At 56.6% G+C, this 13,030-nt stretch overlaps 1 protein-coding gene across 1 annotated transcript; it reads right to left on the minus strand.

Moving 5' to 3' along the window:
• Positions 1 to 240: 240 nt before the first annotated feature.
• On the minus strand, positions 241 to 10,377 carry LOC120389388 (G-protein coupled receptor 183-like). The gene is made up of 2 exons (XM_039511920.1): positions 10,321 to 10,377; positions 241 to 1,261 (listed from the first exon to the last, which is right to left on the minus strand). The coding sequence occupies exon 2, from the start codon at positions 1,249 to 1,251 to the stop codon at positions 241 to 243; it is 1,011 nt and encodes a 336-aa protein (XP_039367854.1). The 5' UTR covers positions 1,252 to 1,261; positions 10,321 to 10,377.
• Positions 10,378 to 13,030: the final 2,653 nt, after the last annotated feature.

Here is a 13,030-nt window from a genome sequence, read left to right on the forward strand (position 1 = left end):
CTGCCACGGGGCATGCTGTCAGGGAGCGGATCTCCAGCTCACACCGGGCATCTGGTCACCCACCCATCAGGCCATGGAGATGCTGTTACCAGGCGACCTCCCACATCCAACTGGAAGAGCTCTGGTGGCGAGTTCAGATTCTCACAACGAGGCCAAGACACTAGAGGCGGGTGCCAGGGTGGACCAGTGCCCTGGAGAGGGAGCCAAGCTAAGCCATGAGCCATTCTCCCAGCGGCCCCGCTAGGAGGAGGTGAAGGAGGAGGACCGGATGTTGGGTATGGACCTCTCCAGCGGGGAGGGGGGCAGTGGGAGGCACCGGACGACCTTGCGCGCCGTGCTCCACAGATCAGCCCGGAAGCGCTTGATGGAGAAGCAGTAGATCAGCGGGTCGATGCAGCTGTTGACGCTCAGCAGGGCCACACTCAGGGTGTGCAGGACGTCCAGGGTGGAGGGTGGGCTGCAGCCGGGGCTCTGCGTCCGGCCGGCCACCCAGGGGGCCAGGGTGAGGTGATAGGGGGCCACGCAGACCACGAACACCAGCAGCATGCCCAGCACCATGGCCCGGGCCAGCCGGCGGTGGCTGCCCGGGGAGGCAGTGGCCGAGAGCGACCTCATGATGGAGGCGTAGGCACCCAGCACCACCAGGAAGCAGGCCGCGAAGAAGCCCACCATGGCGTAGGCGTAGTTCCTGTGCCCCGCAGTCTGCTCAAAGCACTTGGTGCCCCGAGAGCCCGGCCAGGTCTGCGGGGCTGCCAGGGAGGGGATGGCACAGCCCAAGCACAGCAGCCAGACCAGCACGCAAGCTGCCACGGCCCCGTGGCGCCGGTTCAGAGCCCGGTCCAGCCTGGCCACCCGGACGGTGCAGTAGCGATCGAAGCTGATGAGGGTCATGAAGGCGATGGCGCTGTAGGTGGCTGCGTAGTAGGCCGCGCCGGCCAGACGGCAGGTGGCGTCCGAGAGGGCCCAGTGCCCCCCGGCCAGGTAGTAGGGAATCCAGAGGGGCAGGGTGAGGTTGAAGAGGATGTCGGCCAGCGTGAGGTTGACGAGGTAGATGCGGATGGCCTTCCTCACCTGGCCGCTCTGCAGAAAGGCCAGCAGGGCCACCAGGTTGCCAGGCAGCCCCACGCAGAGCACCAGGCAGTACACCAGGGGCACCAGCACAAACTGCACCGGGTCACTCGGCTCACACGCCCCACGGGCAGCGCCCAGGGGGGCCTCCGTCGCCTCCAGCCTGGCCGTCCAATTGTTCATCTCAGCACCACTGGAAGACAAGAGGGGGCAGGGTGAGCGGGGAGGCGCGGTCTGTGTGCCTGAAAGGGGGTCAGAGTCCTGAGCTGGGGCGGGGAATGGCACTGATTAGGAGCCCCTCGTAAAGCTGTGTGGTCAACCTGGCCGCAGCACCCCTTGCTGGGTAGGAGGAGCCAGCCTGACCCCCTCAAACTCCAGAGAAGTTCTATCTATCCCTATCCCCACGCCTCCACCTATCTATCCGCCCATCCCCTCTATTGATCTCTCCAGCCAGCCAGCTCCATAAATGCCCCTCGAGCTCTCTCTCCATCCACACCCCTCCAATCAGCCATCCAGCCACCCTCTCCTCTCTCCATACAGCCCCTCTATCTATCCGTCTCCACACACACTCCTCTATCCATCCAGGTAGCAGCTAGGCACTGGACTCACAGCAAAGCCTATAAGCATAAGCCTCGGAGCAAACATGAGCACAGCAGCCACAGGCGGAGTCTGGGGGGTCATGGAGGGCTTTTCCCCCCCAAACTGCAAGCCTCAGGCAGGCATCCTGAGTGTGCAATGCAATGAGTTCTGCAGAGGAGACAGGAGATGAGCTGCTCCCAGCTTGCGCCCTGAGGCAGGATCCAGGACTCAGAATTTTGTTTATAAACAGGGTGATTAGCAGGTGATTAAGATAAGAAAGGGCTGTTAGGATGTTTCCTAAAGTTAAATGATCTGTTCCAAGCTTGGTGAACTGGGAAAAGTAGCCTAAATGATAGAACATAATTGTAGATTTTTCTACAATTGTTGTATTCAAGAGGCGGTAACAAAGTTACTCATGTCTTTCTTTGAGAAGAGAACTGACTTTTTAGACAAAAGAAATGCAGTAGATCTAATCTACCTGGATTTCAGCATAGCGTATGATGCAGTTCCATGTGAGAAATTAATTAGTTAAAATGGATAGGATGGGGATTCATATGAGAACTGAAAGGTGGATAAGGAACTGGTTAAAGGGAAGACTACAACAAGTCATACTGCAAGGTGAACTGTCAGGCTAGAGGGCGGTTACCGGTTGAGTTCTTCAGGGACCAGTCTGGGGACCAATCTTATTAAACATTTTTATTACTGACCTTGGCATAAAAAGTGGGCGTGTGCTAATAAAATATGCAGATGACACAAAGTTGGGAGGTATTGCCAATACCGAGGAGGATCGGAATATCGTACAAGAAGAGCTGGATGATCTTGTAAACTGGAGTAATAGAAATGGGATGATATTTAATAGGGAAAAGTGCAAGGTCATGTACTTGGGGACTAACAACAAGAATTTTTGCTATAAGCTGCGGGACCTATCAGTTGGAAGTGACAGAGGAGGAGAAAGACCTGGGTGTATTTGGTGCTCAGAGGATGAATATGAACCATCAATGTGATGCAGCTGTAGAAAAGGCTAATGCAGTCCTGGGGTGTTTCAGGCATGGTATTTCCAGTAGGGAAAGGGAAGTGTTAGTACCATTATACAAGGCACTGGTGAGACCTCATCTGGAATACTGTGTGCAGTTCTGGTCTCCCATGTTTGAGAAAGATTAATTCAAACCGGAACAGGTGCAGAGAAGGGCTACTAGGATGATCTGTATCAGAGGGGTAGCCGTGTTAGTCTGGATCTGTAAAAGCAACAAAGAATCCTGTGGCACCTTATAGACTAACAGACGTTTTGCAGCATGAGCTTTCGTGGGTGAATACCCACCTGCATCTGACGAAGTGGGTATTCACCCACGAAAGCTCATGCTCCAATACGTCTGTTAGTCTATAAGGTGCCACAGGATTCTTAGGATGATCTGAGGAATGGAAAACCTACCTTAGGAGACTCAAAGAGCTTGGCTTCTTTAGCCTAACCAAAAGAAGGCTGAGGGGAGATATGATTGCTCCCTATAAATACATCAGAGGGATGAATACCAGGGAGGGAGAGAAATTATTTAAATTAATTTAAATTATTTAAATTTACCAGTGTGGACCCCAGAACAAATGGATATGAACTGGCCATCACCAAGTTTAGGCTTGAAATTAGGTGAAGGTCTCTAACCATCCGAGGAGGGAAGTTCTGGAGCAGCTCCCAAGGGGAGCAGTGAGGGGAAAAAACCCTAACTGGCTTCAAGACTGAGCTTGGTACGTATGACAGGACTGCCTACAATGGCATGTGGCCCATCGGCAACTGCCTGGAGCAAAAATCCCCAATGGCTGGAGAGGGACCCTAGCCTGGGGTGGGATCTGAGTTACTACAGAGAATTCTTCCCAGATATCTGCATGGTGGGTCTTGCCCACATGCTCAGGATCTAACTGACCATCATATTTGGGGTCAGGAAGGAATTTTCCCCTGGGTCAAATTGGCACAGACCATGGGGGGAGTTGCGCTTTCCTCTGCAGCATGGGGCATGGGTCACTTGCAGGTTTAAACTAGTGTCAACGGTGAATCCTCTGTAACCTGAAGTCTTTAACCCATGACTTGAGGCCGTCAGTAACTCAGCCAGAGGTTTGAGTTCTGTTACAGGAGGGGGTCGGGGAGGCTCTGTGGCCTGCGATGTGCTGGAGGTCAGACTAGATGATCACGTTGGTCTCTTCTGACTTCAGTAAGAGTATCTGAGTACGACTAGACATTACAATTGAAACCTCACCAGTGTCCCATGAGCGACTTGCTGCAAGATGGCAAAACACATTAGTATTAGAGCTGAGTGGGTCTAATATTTATTACATTTTCTTTTTTACTCTAGGAATTAGTTACAATGCTCCTGTCAGATAATTTCTAAGTTATCTGCCAAAAACACAAAAGTTTTCAGTTGCCTGAGTAGCTCCTGGAATCATGGTTAAAGTTATGTCCCTCCTCCCCCTGAAAGGTCTGAAATGGTGCCCCTGTGGGCGGGCAGGGAACTCGCCCCCACACGCGTGGCCCCATTGGCCGGACTGGAGCCCACCCCCCAATTATAGACGTCAAATGACACCGATGCTCAGCGCTCCATGTGAACTAGGCAGCCCAGCCCTGTTTGAATCAGAGGAAGAACCTGGCCCTGAACCCAGCGGCTCGCTGCAGAACAGTGATAATCAGGATGGCCCATTTCAAACTGTTGACACCTTGTCAAGGGTTTGAAATGGGCCATCCTGATTATCACTACAAACGGGTTTTTTTCTCCTGCTGCTAATAGCCCCCCTTAATTGATTAGTCTCGTTATAGCTGGTATGGCAAGACCCATTGTTTCATGTTCTCTGTGTATATCTATCTTCCTACTGTATTTTCCACTGCATGCATCTGATGAAGTGGGCTCTAGCCCACGAAAGCTTAAACCCAAATAAATGTGTTAGTCTCTAAGGGGCCACAAGGACTCCTCGTTCCTTTTGCTGATACAGACTAACACGGCTGCTACTCTGAAACCTGTCACCACTCTCTACGTGACTCTCTGCTCATCATGCACTGTCAGCAGCCATGCAGCAGTCGGGGAATCACCAGAGAACCCTAACCTCAAACCACAGCCCAGCACCTGACAGCCAGCCAGACAGATTGGCCGTTAACGTCTCAACCAAGCGAGTGCAGTGCTTCCCGCTGCTCGCCTGAAGGCAGACGGTCAGCGCTCCAGAAAGTCGTGTGGGTTAAGGGGAAGGGATTGTCTCTCTCTGGATCCGTGCTCCTGTCCATCCAGCCATCCCTCACTCTAACTACGTACATCTGACTGCCTAGTCACCATGCAATGCACCCATCCCCATAGGATCTGGGCCCCAAACAGAGCAGGCCAAGCTCTGCACCTTCACAACCCAGCCGGAGTCATTATCCCATGGGAAATCAGCGCCAGGTTTCACCGGCAGCAGATTTTGAGGAAGGCACCAGTGGCAGCAATGGGGAGTTTGAGTTTTTCCTTTCCCAGGCATGGGATCCAAAGGCCAGCTGGTCCGGGCCGAGCGGATACAGGGGCTGGGACTGAGGTCAGCGCCATCCCGACAAACCAACGCCTTCACTCCTGCAAGGGGGCAGGACATCAGTCGCTGAGTGAAGTCCCTGCTCCCAGCACACGCGCACGCACACACACACACACACACTCTCTCTTTCTGCAGCACCCCCCAGCTCAGCCCCTTGCCTGGACCATTCAGGAGGCGACTCAGCGGTGCCTTGCTCAGTCGGAGCGTGGCCAGGAGGCTCAGCACTGTGGTTCTCACGAGCAGCCAGGCCGCGCATTCTCCATGCAGTTCAACTTCCCCATCCCTTTCAATCCAGGGAAACCCCCTGGGAGAGAAGCCTTGTCCAGCAGTGGCTCTCTGCTCCAAGAGCAGGCAACAGGCAGCTGTTCAGCACGTTCCCTGCCCCATGACCTGGCCCAGGAGAGGCCTTGCGGCTGAGAGGCCATGGCCAGTGGCCGTGCATTAGAAATAGCCATGCAACCAGGCCTGGTAGAGGTGGAAAGGACAGATGGGCCCTTGCTCCACTGCAGATATTTCCAGCTGCCACATAGATCTGTGCAGCAAGCTCCAGCAGCAGCCTCGGCCATTCCCTGGGCCAAAGGAGAACCCCGCATGCAGAGGCAAAGGAAGCCAGATTTAGCGTGGCTTGAGCAGGGGCAGCAAGTTATATGGGTCCGTGGTGCCCGGGCTCCAGCAATATTCAGGGCCCGGGGGCCCGGCTTCACCAATGTTTGGGGCCGGGTCTCTCCCCCAGCCCCGCACACCTCCCGAGGAGCGTCCCTGCCTGCGCCCTGGGCAGTGGGCGGCTGCCCAAGGGAGCGGTGCCGGCAGCAGGCTGGGGCATTTGGGTGGAGGTGCAGCGGAGTGAATGGGCGACTGCAGCAGCTCAGGAAGCCCCAGGCACAGGCGCCAACTTTCCTTGGCACCGGTGGGTGCTTGCGCCCCTCCCACCCCCGCCCCGTCTCCACCCCCTCCCTGCCCCTATTGGATCCCTCCCCAAATCGCCACGGCCCTGCCTCTTCCCCAAGCGCACCGCGTTCCTCCCCCTCCCTCCCAGCACTTGCCGCACGAAACAGCTGTTAGGTGGCACAAGCACTGGAGCAGGACACGGCAGCAGAGGTGAGTGGGGCAGGGCGGGGAGCTGCCAGTGGGTGCAGAAGACCCCCCAATTTTTCCCTGTGGGCGCTCCAGCCCTGGAGCTGCTTTGGGCTTTTTCTGTCCCCTCCTCTCCGCTTTGCTTTCGCTAGTTTCCCTTCTGTGTGGCTGTAGCCAGGGCACTGACACCCCCTCCCCCATGCTTCCTCCTCCCCATCTCCACTTTGGGGGAGAAACTCAGGCTGTTTTCCTGGGTCCTCGCTGCAAACAACTTCACCACTTCTCCTCCCCGTCCCACTGAGCCAGCTGCTTCCCCTCTGCCTCCCTGGGTGCAGTGCCCCATGGCCAGCAGGGCTTCTCACTGCCCCTCCCGCACGGGACCGGCTCCTTTCAGGGCTTCCCAGGGGTGCAGCGTAAAGTGTCGTGTCCCCCCCCGCCCCCGTAGCACCTCTCCGGAGATGAGGGTGGGAAACATTTGTCGGTTGTTTGTTTCCCCGCTGAACTCGTGTCGCTCTGGTCTTTGAAGGAGGATTTCTTGCTCCGGGGAAGTGTAACCCCCTGAACCTGAGAGGGGCCCTAGGAGCACGTGCAGTGACCGCGGTGTGGGGTGAGTGTGCTGCTGGGGGGGAGGGGGGCCTCTCCAAGGAGCTCTCTGTTGCCAGGGAAAAAGGGCTGGGGGGGGTCATCCTCTCTGGCCCCAGCCCCGGGGCAGCCTGCCTGCACCCCAAACTCCTCATCCCAGTCCCCACCCCGCCAAAGCCCACACCCCCAGCCAGAGTCCTCACCCCCCCGCATCCCAACCCTCTGCCCCACCCCACACCTCACCCCTGCACCCCCACCCCTGGCCCCACCCCACACCCCTGCACCCCAACCCTCTGCCCTAGCCCCGAGCCCCTCCCACACCCCAAACCCTCATCCCCAGCCAGAGCCCTCATCCCCTCACACCCCAACCTCTGCCCCACCCTGAACCCCTCCTGAACCCCTCATCCCCAACCCCACCCTGCACCCCAACCTCTGCCCCACCCCAAACCCCTTCCTGAACCCCTCATCCCCAGCCCCACCTACACCTCTCACCCCCACACCCCAACCCTCTGCCCCACCCTGAACCCCCTCCTGAACCCCTCATCCCCAGCCCCACCCTACACCTCACCCCAACCCTCTGCCCCACCCCAAACCCCGCCCTGAATCCCTCATCCCCAGCCCCACCCCAGGGCCCTCCGGGCTGTCACAGAGAGAGGGATTTCCTGGGGGGGATTTACCAAGCCGCTGTGAGTCAGAGGCACAGCTGCATCCAGGGCGGCAGGGTCTAAGCCACAGAGAGAAGATCCCGCAGAGATGCTGCCCTGGCTCCAGCTCACAGCTGCAGGGGCTTAGCACTCCTGCCAGAGCCGCGTATGTGCGCCCGTTGGAATGTCCCTGCCTGCGTCCTGCTCCAGGCCGGCAGCGCAGCTCCCCCTCGGCCGAGCCAGGTTACTGGCTTCTCTCTGCCTGGCAATCACGGGTTCATCGGCTGTGACCACTTGCCCTGCGCTGCTGCTAGCCACACGCTCCCCTCCCACATGGGGAACCAACACCAGGCTACATTCCCACTGGGAAGGAACGAGCATCTCAGATCGGATCAGCAGATACCGCCCTGCCCCAGAGAGGGGCCAGCTTCCAGCAAAGGCACTCAGCCACTTGTTCAGTGCTGAGACCAGGGGGCCGGACATTCCTTCCTGACCCCTGCAGGTGATCAGTTTGAGCCCTGAAGCTTGAGGTGGAATCACTGCCTCTGTGACCCTGCCTCAAGCTTGCACAGCTCTAGGACTTACTGACACCCAGAAAGGTTTCCTGTCTCCCCCCACTGCACACTTTTGAAACACCGACTCACTGGACACTAGCTGGGCCCCTCGTTAGCAGTCTCAGCAACGAGGCCAAGCGCGCCGAAAGACTGGCTAGCAGAGGCCCTCCTGGGGCGGGAGTGCAGGAAGCTGCTGCTCACACTGTCCCTGCTCTGCGGCTATTCAGAGGGCCTCCATCTGCTGGGCTGGCACATTTACCAGCTCTGAATGTGCAGGGACCAAATAGGTGTGTACGCCCTGCTCCTCCCCAGAGCCAAGGCAACCAGGAGCTAGAATTGCCATGTCCAGCCGAGTCCCTGCCTGGCATGGTGCTTTGGGGTGCTACAGAGCCCCCCCAGCCATGCCATCTCTGATGCATCTAAACTCTGCAGGAGCTGGCTCTGCAGGGTGGGGGCCGTGCAGACAGACACACACACACTGTGGCTGGGCCCACAGGCAGCAGGGAAAAGCCCCAGAGATGCAGCAAAGAGCCCCCACAGAGACTGAGTGGTAAGAAAATTGGTTTGGTCCTTACCTGCTGACTCTGCCTGCCTGCCTTGCTCTGCAGCAGCCCTGCTTCAAAAGGGCAGATAAGAGTGTGAGCTGGGGAGGGAGAGGGGCAGGCTTCCCCAACCCACACATTCTGCTTGCCATGGACTGGCTGTCACATCATGGAAGGGACCTCAGGAGGTCACCTAGTCCAACCCCCTGCTCAAAGCAGGACCAATCCCCAGACAGATTTTTGCCCCAGATCCCTAAATGGCCCCCTCAAGGATTGAACTCACAACTCTGGGGTTAGCTCAAACCACAGAGCGATCCCTCCCACCCATTGTCACAGAGAAGCTGATGTTACTTGTGCCTGTGGCTTTTTTTGACATGAGTCATTTCAGCCCCAGGCTGGGAGGCCAAGATGCTGCCAGGCCCCCTTAGCTGACAAATAGCCACAAAAGGCAGCAGATTGTCTCAAGAGACTCAAACCACCTGAGCTCAGCTTTTCATCCCAGCCACAGAAACGTTCTGTGCTACAGAGAAGGGATCTTCAGGCCACTGCAGAGTTCAGGCTGCCCTGACCTTTTCACATTGACCAGCATGAAAATCACCCCCCCTCCCCCACACACACACGTTAAGCGTCAGTATTTACTCACCAAGGCCCTGATCCTCAGAGGTATTTAGGCTCCTAACTTCCACGGACAACAGCAGAGGATCTTCCCCCAAGACCCTGAACATGCGCCATTTTGTCTGATCTCAGAAGCTAAGCAGAGTCAGGCCTGGTTAGTACTCGTATAGGAGACCTGCTGGGTGGCCCTGGTTTTCACTGGGTTTCTGGGAGCTCGGCACTCGCAGGGGGGGGATGAGTTTTGAACTGATCGGCACGGGGTGAGGGGGACTTCGCCCCATGGGTGGGTGGAGAGCCTGCAAAAACCTGGTGCTCTTTTAAATGTCACGATGACACAGCCTGTGTTAGACTATTCCACATACACCAGCTCTTTTTCCAAGCCCCCTGGCAGAGCAGTGAGTTCGATAACAAAAAAAGATTTGGCCTCTTACGTTTTCGCATTAGACTGTTTATTACTAAGCAGTAGTGCTTAGCTTGGAATATAGACCCTCAGAACGCGCCCTGGCTCTTATATTGTACTCAATAGCAGTAGCTCTCAAAGCTCTCCACAAAGGTGATACAGCCAGATCCCTCTTGAATGGATGGGGAAACCGAGGCACAGAGCATCAAAGTGACAGGCCAAGGAGAGAGACACGCTTCACACCCCCACTGCACCCAAGATACAAACTCAAAAGCTCACTCACTCTTACACACTGCTGCCCCGCTGGGTTCTGCAGCAGTTTGTCACAGCTGAATGGCAGGCCTGTCCCCCATCGCAGAAGGGGCCCAGTGATCTCTAGGATTTTCCCATCGCTGGGAATAACAGGGCTCGGCCATTCCAGGCCATTCCATGCTCTACGGCTGGTGTAGAAACCAGAGCAGCTATGGAGGGGCAGCCAAATGTTTTTTCAAGCAAGGGAAAGCAGCCTGCCCTGCTAACGCCCCCCCCCCGAGCCAGTCGCTCCTCTTGGAAGGGGGGGGGGAACTGGCTCTGGGCCCTACCCCAGCAAGTGTCCCCCTTCTTCCGAGAGCCCCATCCAAAGAACTGGCTAGTCCTGAGCACTCCCCTGCAATGAGATGGTGCTGCCGGGGGGCCAGTGGGAAGCTCAGGTTCCTGGGTTGCAAGGCTGCTCCGTGCTGGTGTCTTACCTTGTGGGTCGGCAGCGTTCCCGTCCCTGCTGCCCTTCGCTGTCTGGCTGAGCCAGGTCTCTGGGAGGCTTTAAGGAGCCCAGCCAGGCTGCGTGGCACGTCTGATCTCCGCAGCCCCCGAGCGCCGTCTCTCTGTCAAGGGTTAATCCGCCTGGTGTCGCAGGGGATGGGGCAGCAGCTGGAGGCCGGGCAGGGCACGGCACCTGTGCACGTTTGTAAAAGGGCCTCCGAGAGGCAACGCCCTTCGAAGGCTTCCCCAAGCCCGAGGAGGCCAGCAGCGCTGCAAGTGGGGCCTGGCTCCCAGACAGCTCAGCCATGGTCCCACATCAGCCCCTGACCCACATCACACACCTCTGCACCGAGTGGGCTGCAGGTGGGAACAATGGGACCTTACAGCTAAGGCAGAGAGTCCAGGGCACAAAGCACCAGGGGTCACTCTGTGCAGAGAAGGGGGTTCCTGTTCCCCTGAGCCAGCCCCCCCTGCCCACGGCAGCCCATAGTGCTTAGCCCAGCAGGAAAGCCTGGTGGCGGCTGGGATGAATCAGCCGTGTGTGACCAGCGGGGATAATGGGCCTTTTCATTCCCTGCTCTCTGGGCCAGATTGACTGAGCAATGTGGCAGCTGAGGGCGCAAGCCAGGGTCTGGGCTGGCATGGACTGCGGTGGGGCTCAGGACTCTAACCACAGAGCACTCGCTGCAGGATCGGGATGGAAAAGAGGGACAGAACTTGGGGAAATTAACACTTGCCACTCCCCCACCCCTGCCAAGAGCTGGGTGTCGCTAGCCCCGTTTACCAGTGGGCAAACTGAGGCACGGAGTGGGGCAGTGACTCACCCATACGCAGTAGGAGAGTTGAACACAGAACCCAGGTGTCCTGGCCCCCCTTTCTCTCACTAATCATAACTGGGATACAGAACAGCACCCACCCCTACGGGTGAGAATTTGCCACCCCAGGACCGGCACGGGTTACACCTGTTGATGGCCAACTACTCAGGCAAGATGCACGACTGCAAATTATGATGCATCGTGTCTTTGCCCAGCTGAGCTAGGGTTAACACCTCTGGCTGGACCTGGGGCAGTGCCTGTGTGCGAGTGGTCCTGACCTCAACCCCAGACTCCAGCAGGACAACACTCACCTTGAGAACGGGGGAGGGATAGCTCAGTGGTTTGCGCATTCGCCTGCTAAACCCAGGGTTGTGAGTTCAATCCTTGAGGGGGCCATTTAGGGAACTGGGGCAAAAATCTGACCAGGGTTGGTCCTGCTTTGAGCAGGGGGTTGGACTAGATACCTCCTGAGGTCCCTTCCAACCCTGAGATTCTATGATTCTACAAAATGAGTGACTCCCATGGGGATTCCTAGATACAAAGACCAAGAGAGACCTTCAGATCAGCTTGTCTTCCCCCCTGCATAGCAGACCATGGCCCCTCACCCAGTTACCCCTGTCCTGAGTCCAGGAATTGTGTTGGCCTAAAGCCTCTTCCCAAAAGGCAGCCAGGCTGGACCATCAAGAGATGGAGAGGTCAACACTTCCTCTGGTAGCACTTCCCAACAGCTAAAAACATGCACCTTCTGTTTCCACACATCTGGCTCCAGCCACCAGTTCTTGTTCCACCGTCTCTGCTAGATTAGAGCCCTCTCAGAGCTGGTATTTTCTCCCTGGGAAGTTATTTGTACACAGTAATCAAGTCACCTTGCGAGCTCCTTTCTGATAAACTAACCAGACAGAGCTCTTTAAATCTCTCATTGCAGGGGATTTTCTACAGCCCCCAAATAACTTTTGTGGCTCTTCTCTGCCCCTTTGCCAATTTTTCAACATCCCTTTTAAAAGGTGGAGCCCAGAACCGGATGCAGTATTGGTCTCACCAATGCCGTACACGGAGGTAAAATCCCCATCCTGCTCCTGTTGTGCAGGCCAAGACTGTAACAGGGTTCAAAAAAGAACTAGACTCTAAGTTCATGGAGGACAGGTCCATCAATGGCTGTTAGCCGGGCTGGGCAGGGATGGTGTCCCCAGGCTCTGTTTGCCAGAAGCTGGGAATGGGCAACGGGGATGGATCACTTGATGATTCCCTGTTCTGTTCATTCCCTCTGGGACACCTGGCATTGGCCACTGTCAGAAGACAGGATACTGGGCTAGATGGACCTTTGGTCTGACCCAGTACAGCCGTTCTTATGTTTCTACTCACTACACCCGTTTACACCTCTAACGATCACATTAGCTGAATTATGCATATCCCACGGGAATGAGGGGGAGCAAGGATCATGGCCTGAGGGGTTTGAACCCCCGGGCTCTGAGCCAAGGGAAACATTAGCAGCAATCCCTGAGAGACAGGCTTCTGCAGAGACTTGCAGTGGGAGAGCCCGCGGGGCAGGAACGAGCATGTATTTGGTGCAGTGCAGCCCAAGGGATGGATGGGGAAGCATGACAACTCCATGTGGTCGTTTCCACAACTCACCAGCTGTGCCGAACGAGTGGTGAAGGGAGAACAACGCTGGAGTTTCTGTTCCTTTCAGGTTTTGCTCCTTGTTCATTTCAAAGTGACGTTCAGAATTAACACGCACTCCTGGGAGGCCCTGCCAGACAGGTGTGCAGCACTAGATTGGTCTGTGCTCCGTCACAGGCTCCAGCACTGGGGCTTCAGGAGACCTGGGTTTTGTTCCGAAACTCGCAGTGTGACCTAGGGTGCGTGACTTCCCCCTCTTGGTGCT

Source organism: Mauremys reevesii, linkage group 23 (assembly GCF_016161935.1).
Source record: "Mauremys reevesii isolate NIE-2019 linkage group 23, ASM1616193v1, whole genome shotgun sequence".
NCBI classification, from domain to species: domain Eukaryota; kingdom Metazoa; phylum Chordata; order Testudines; family Geoemydidae; genus Mauremys; species Mauremys reevesii.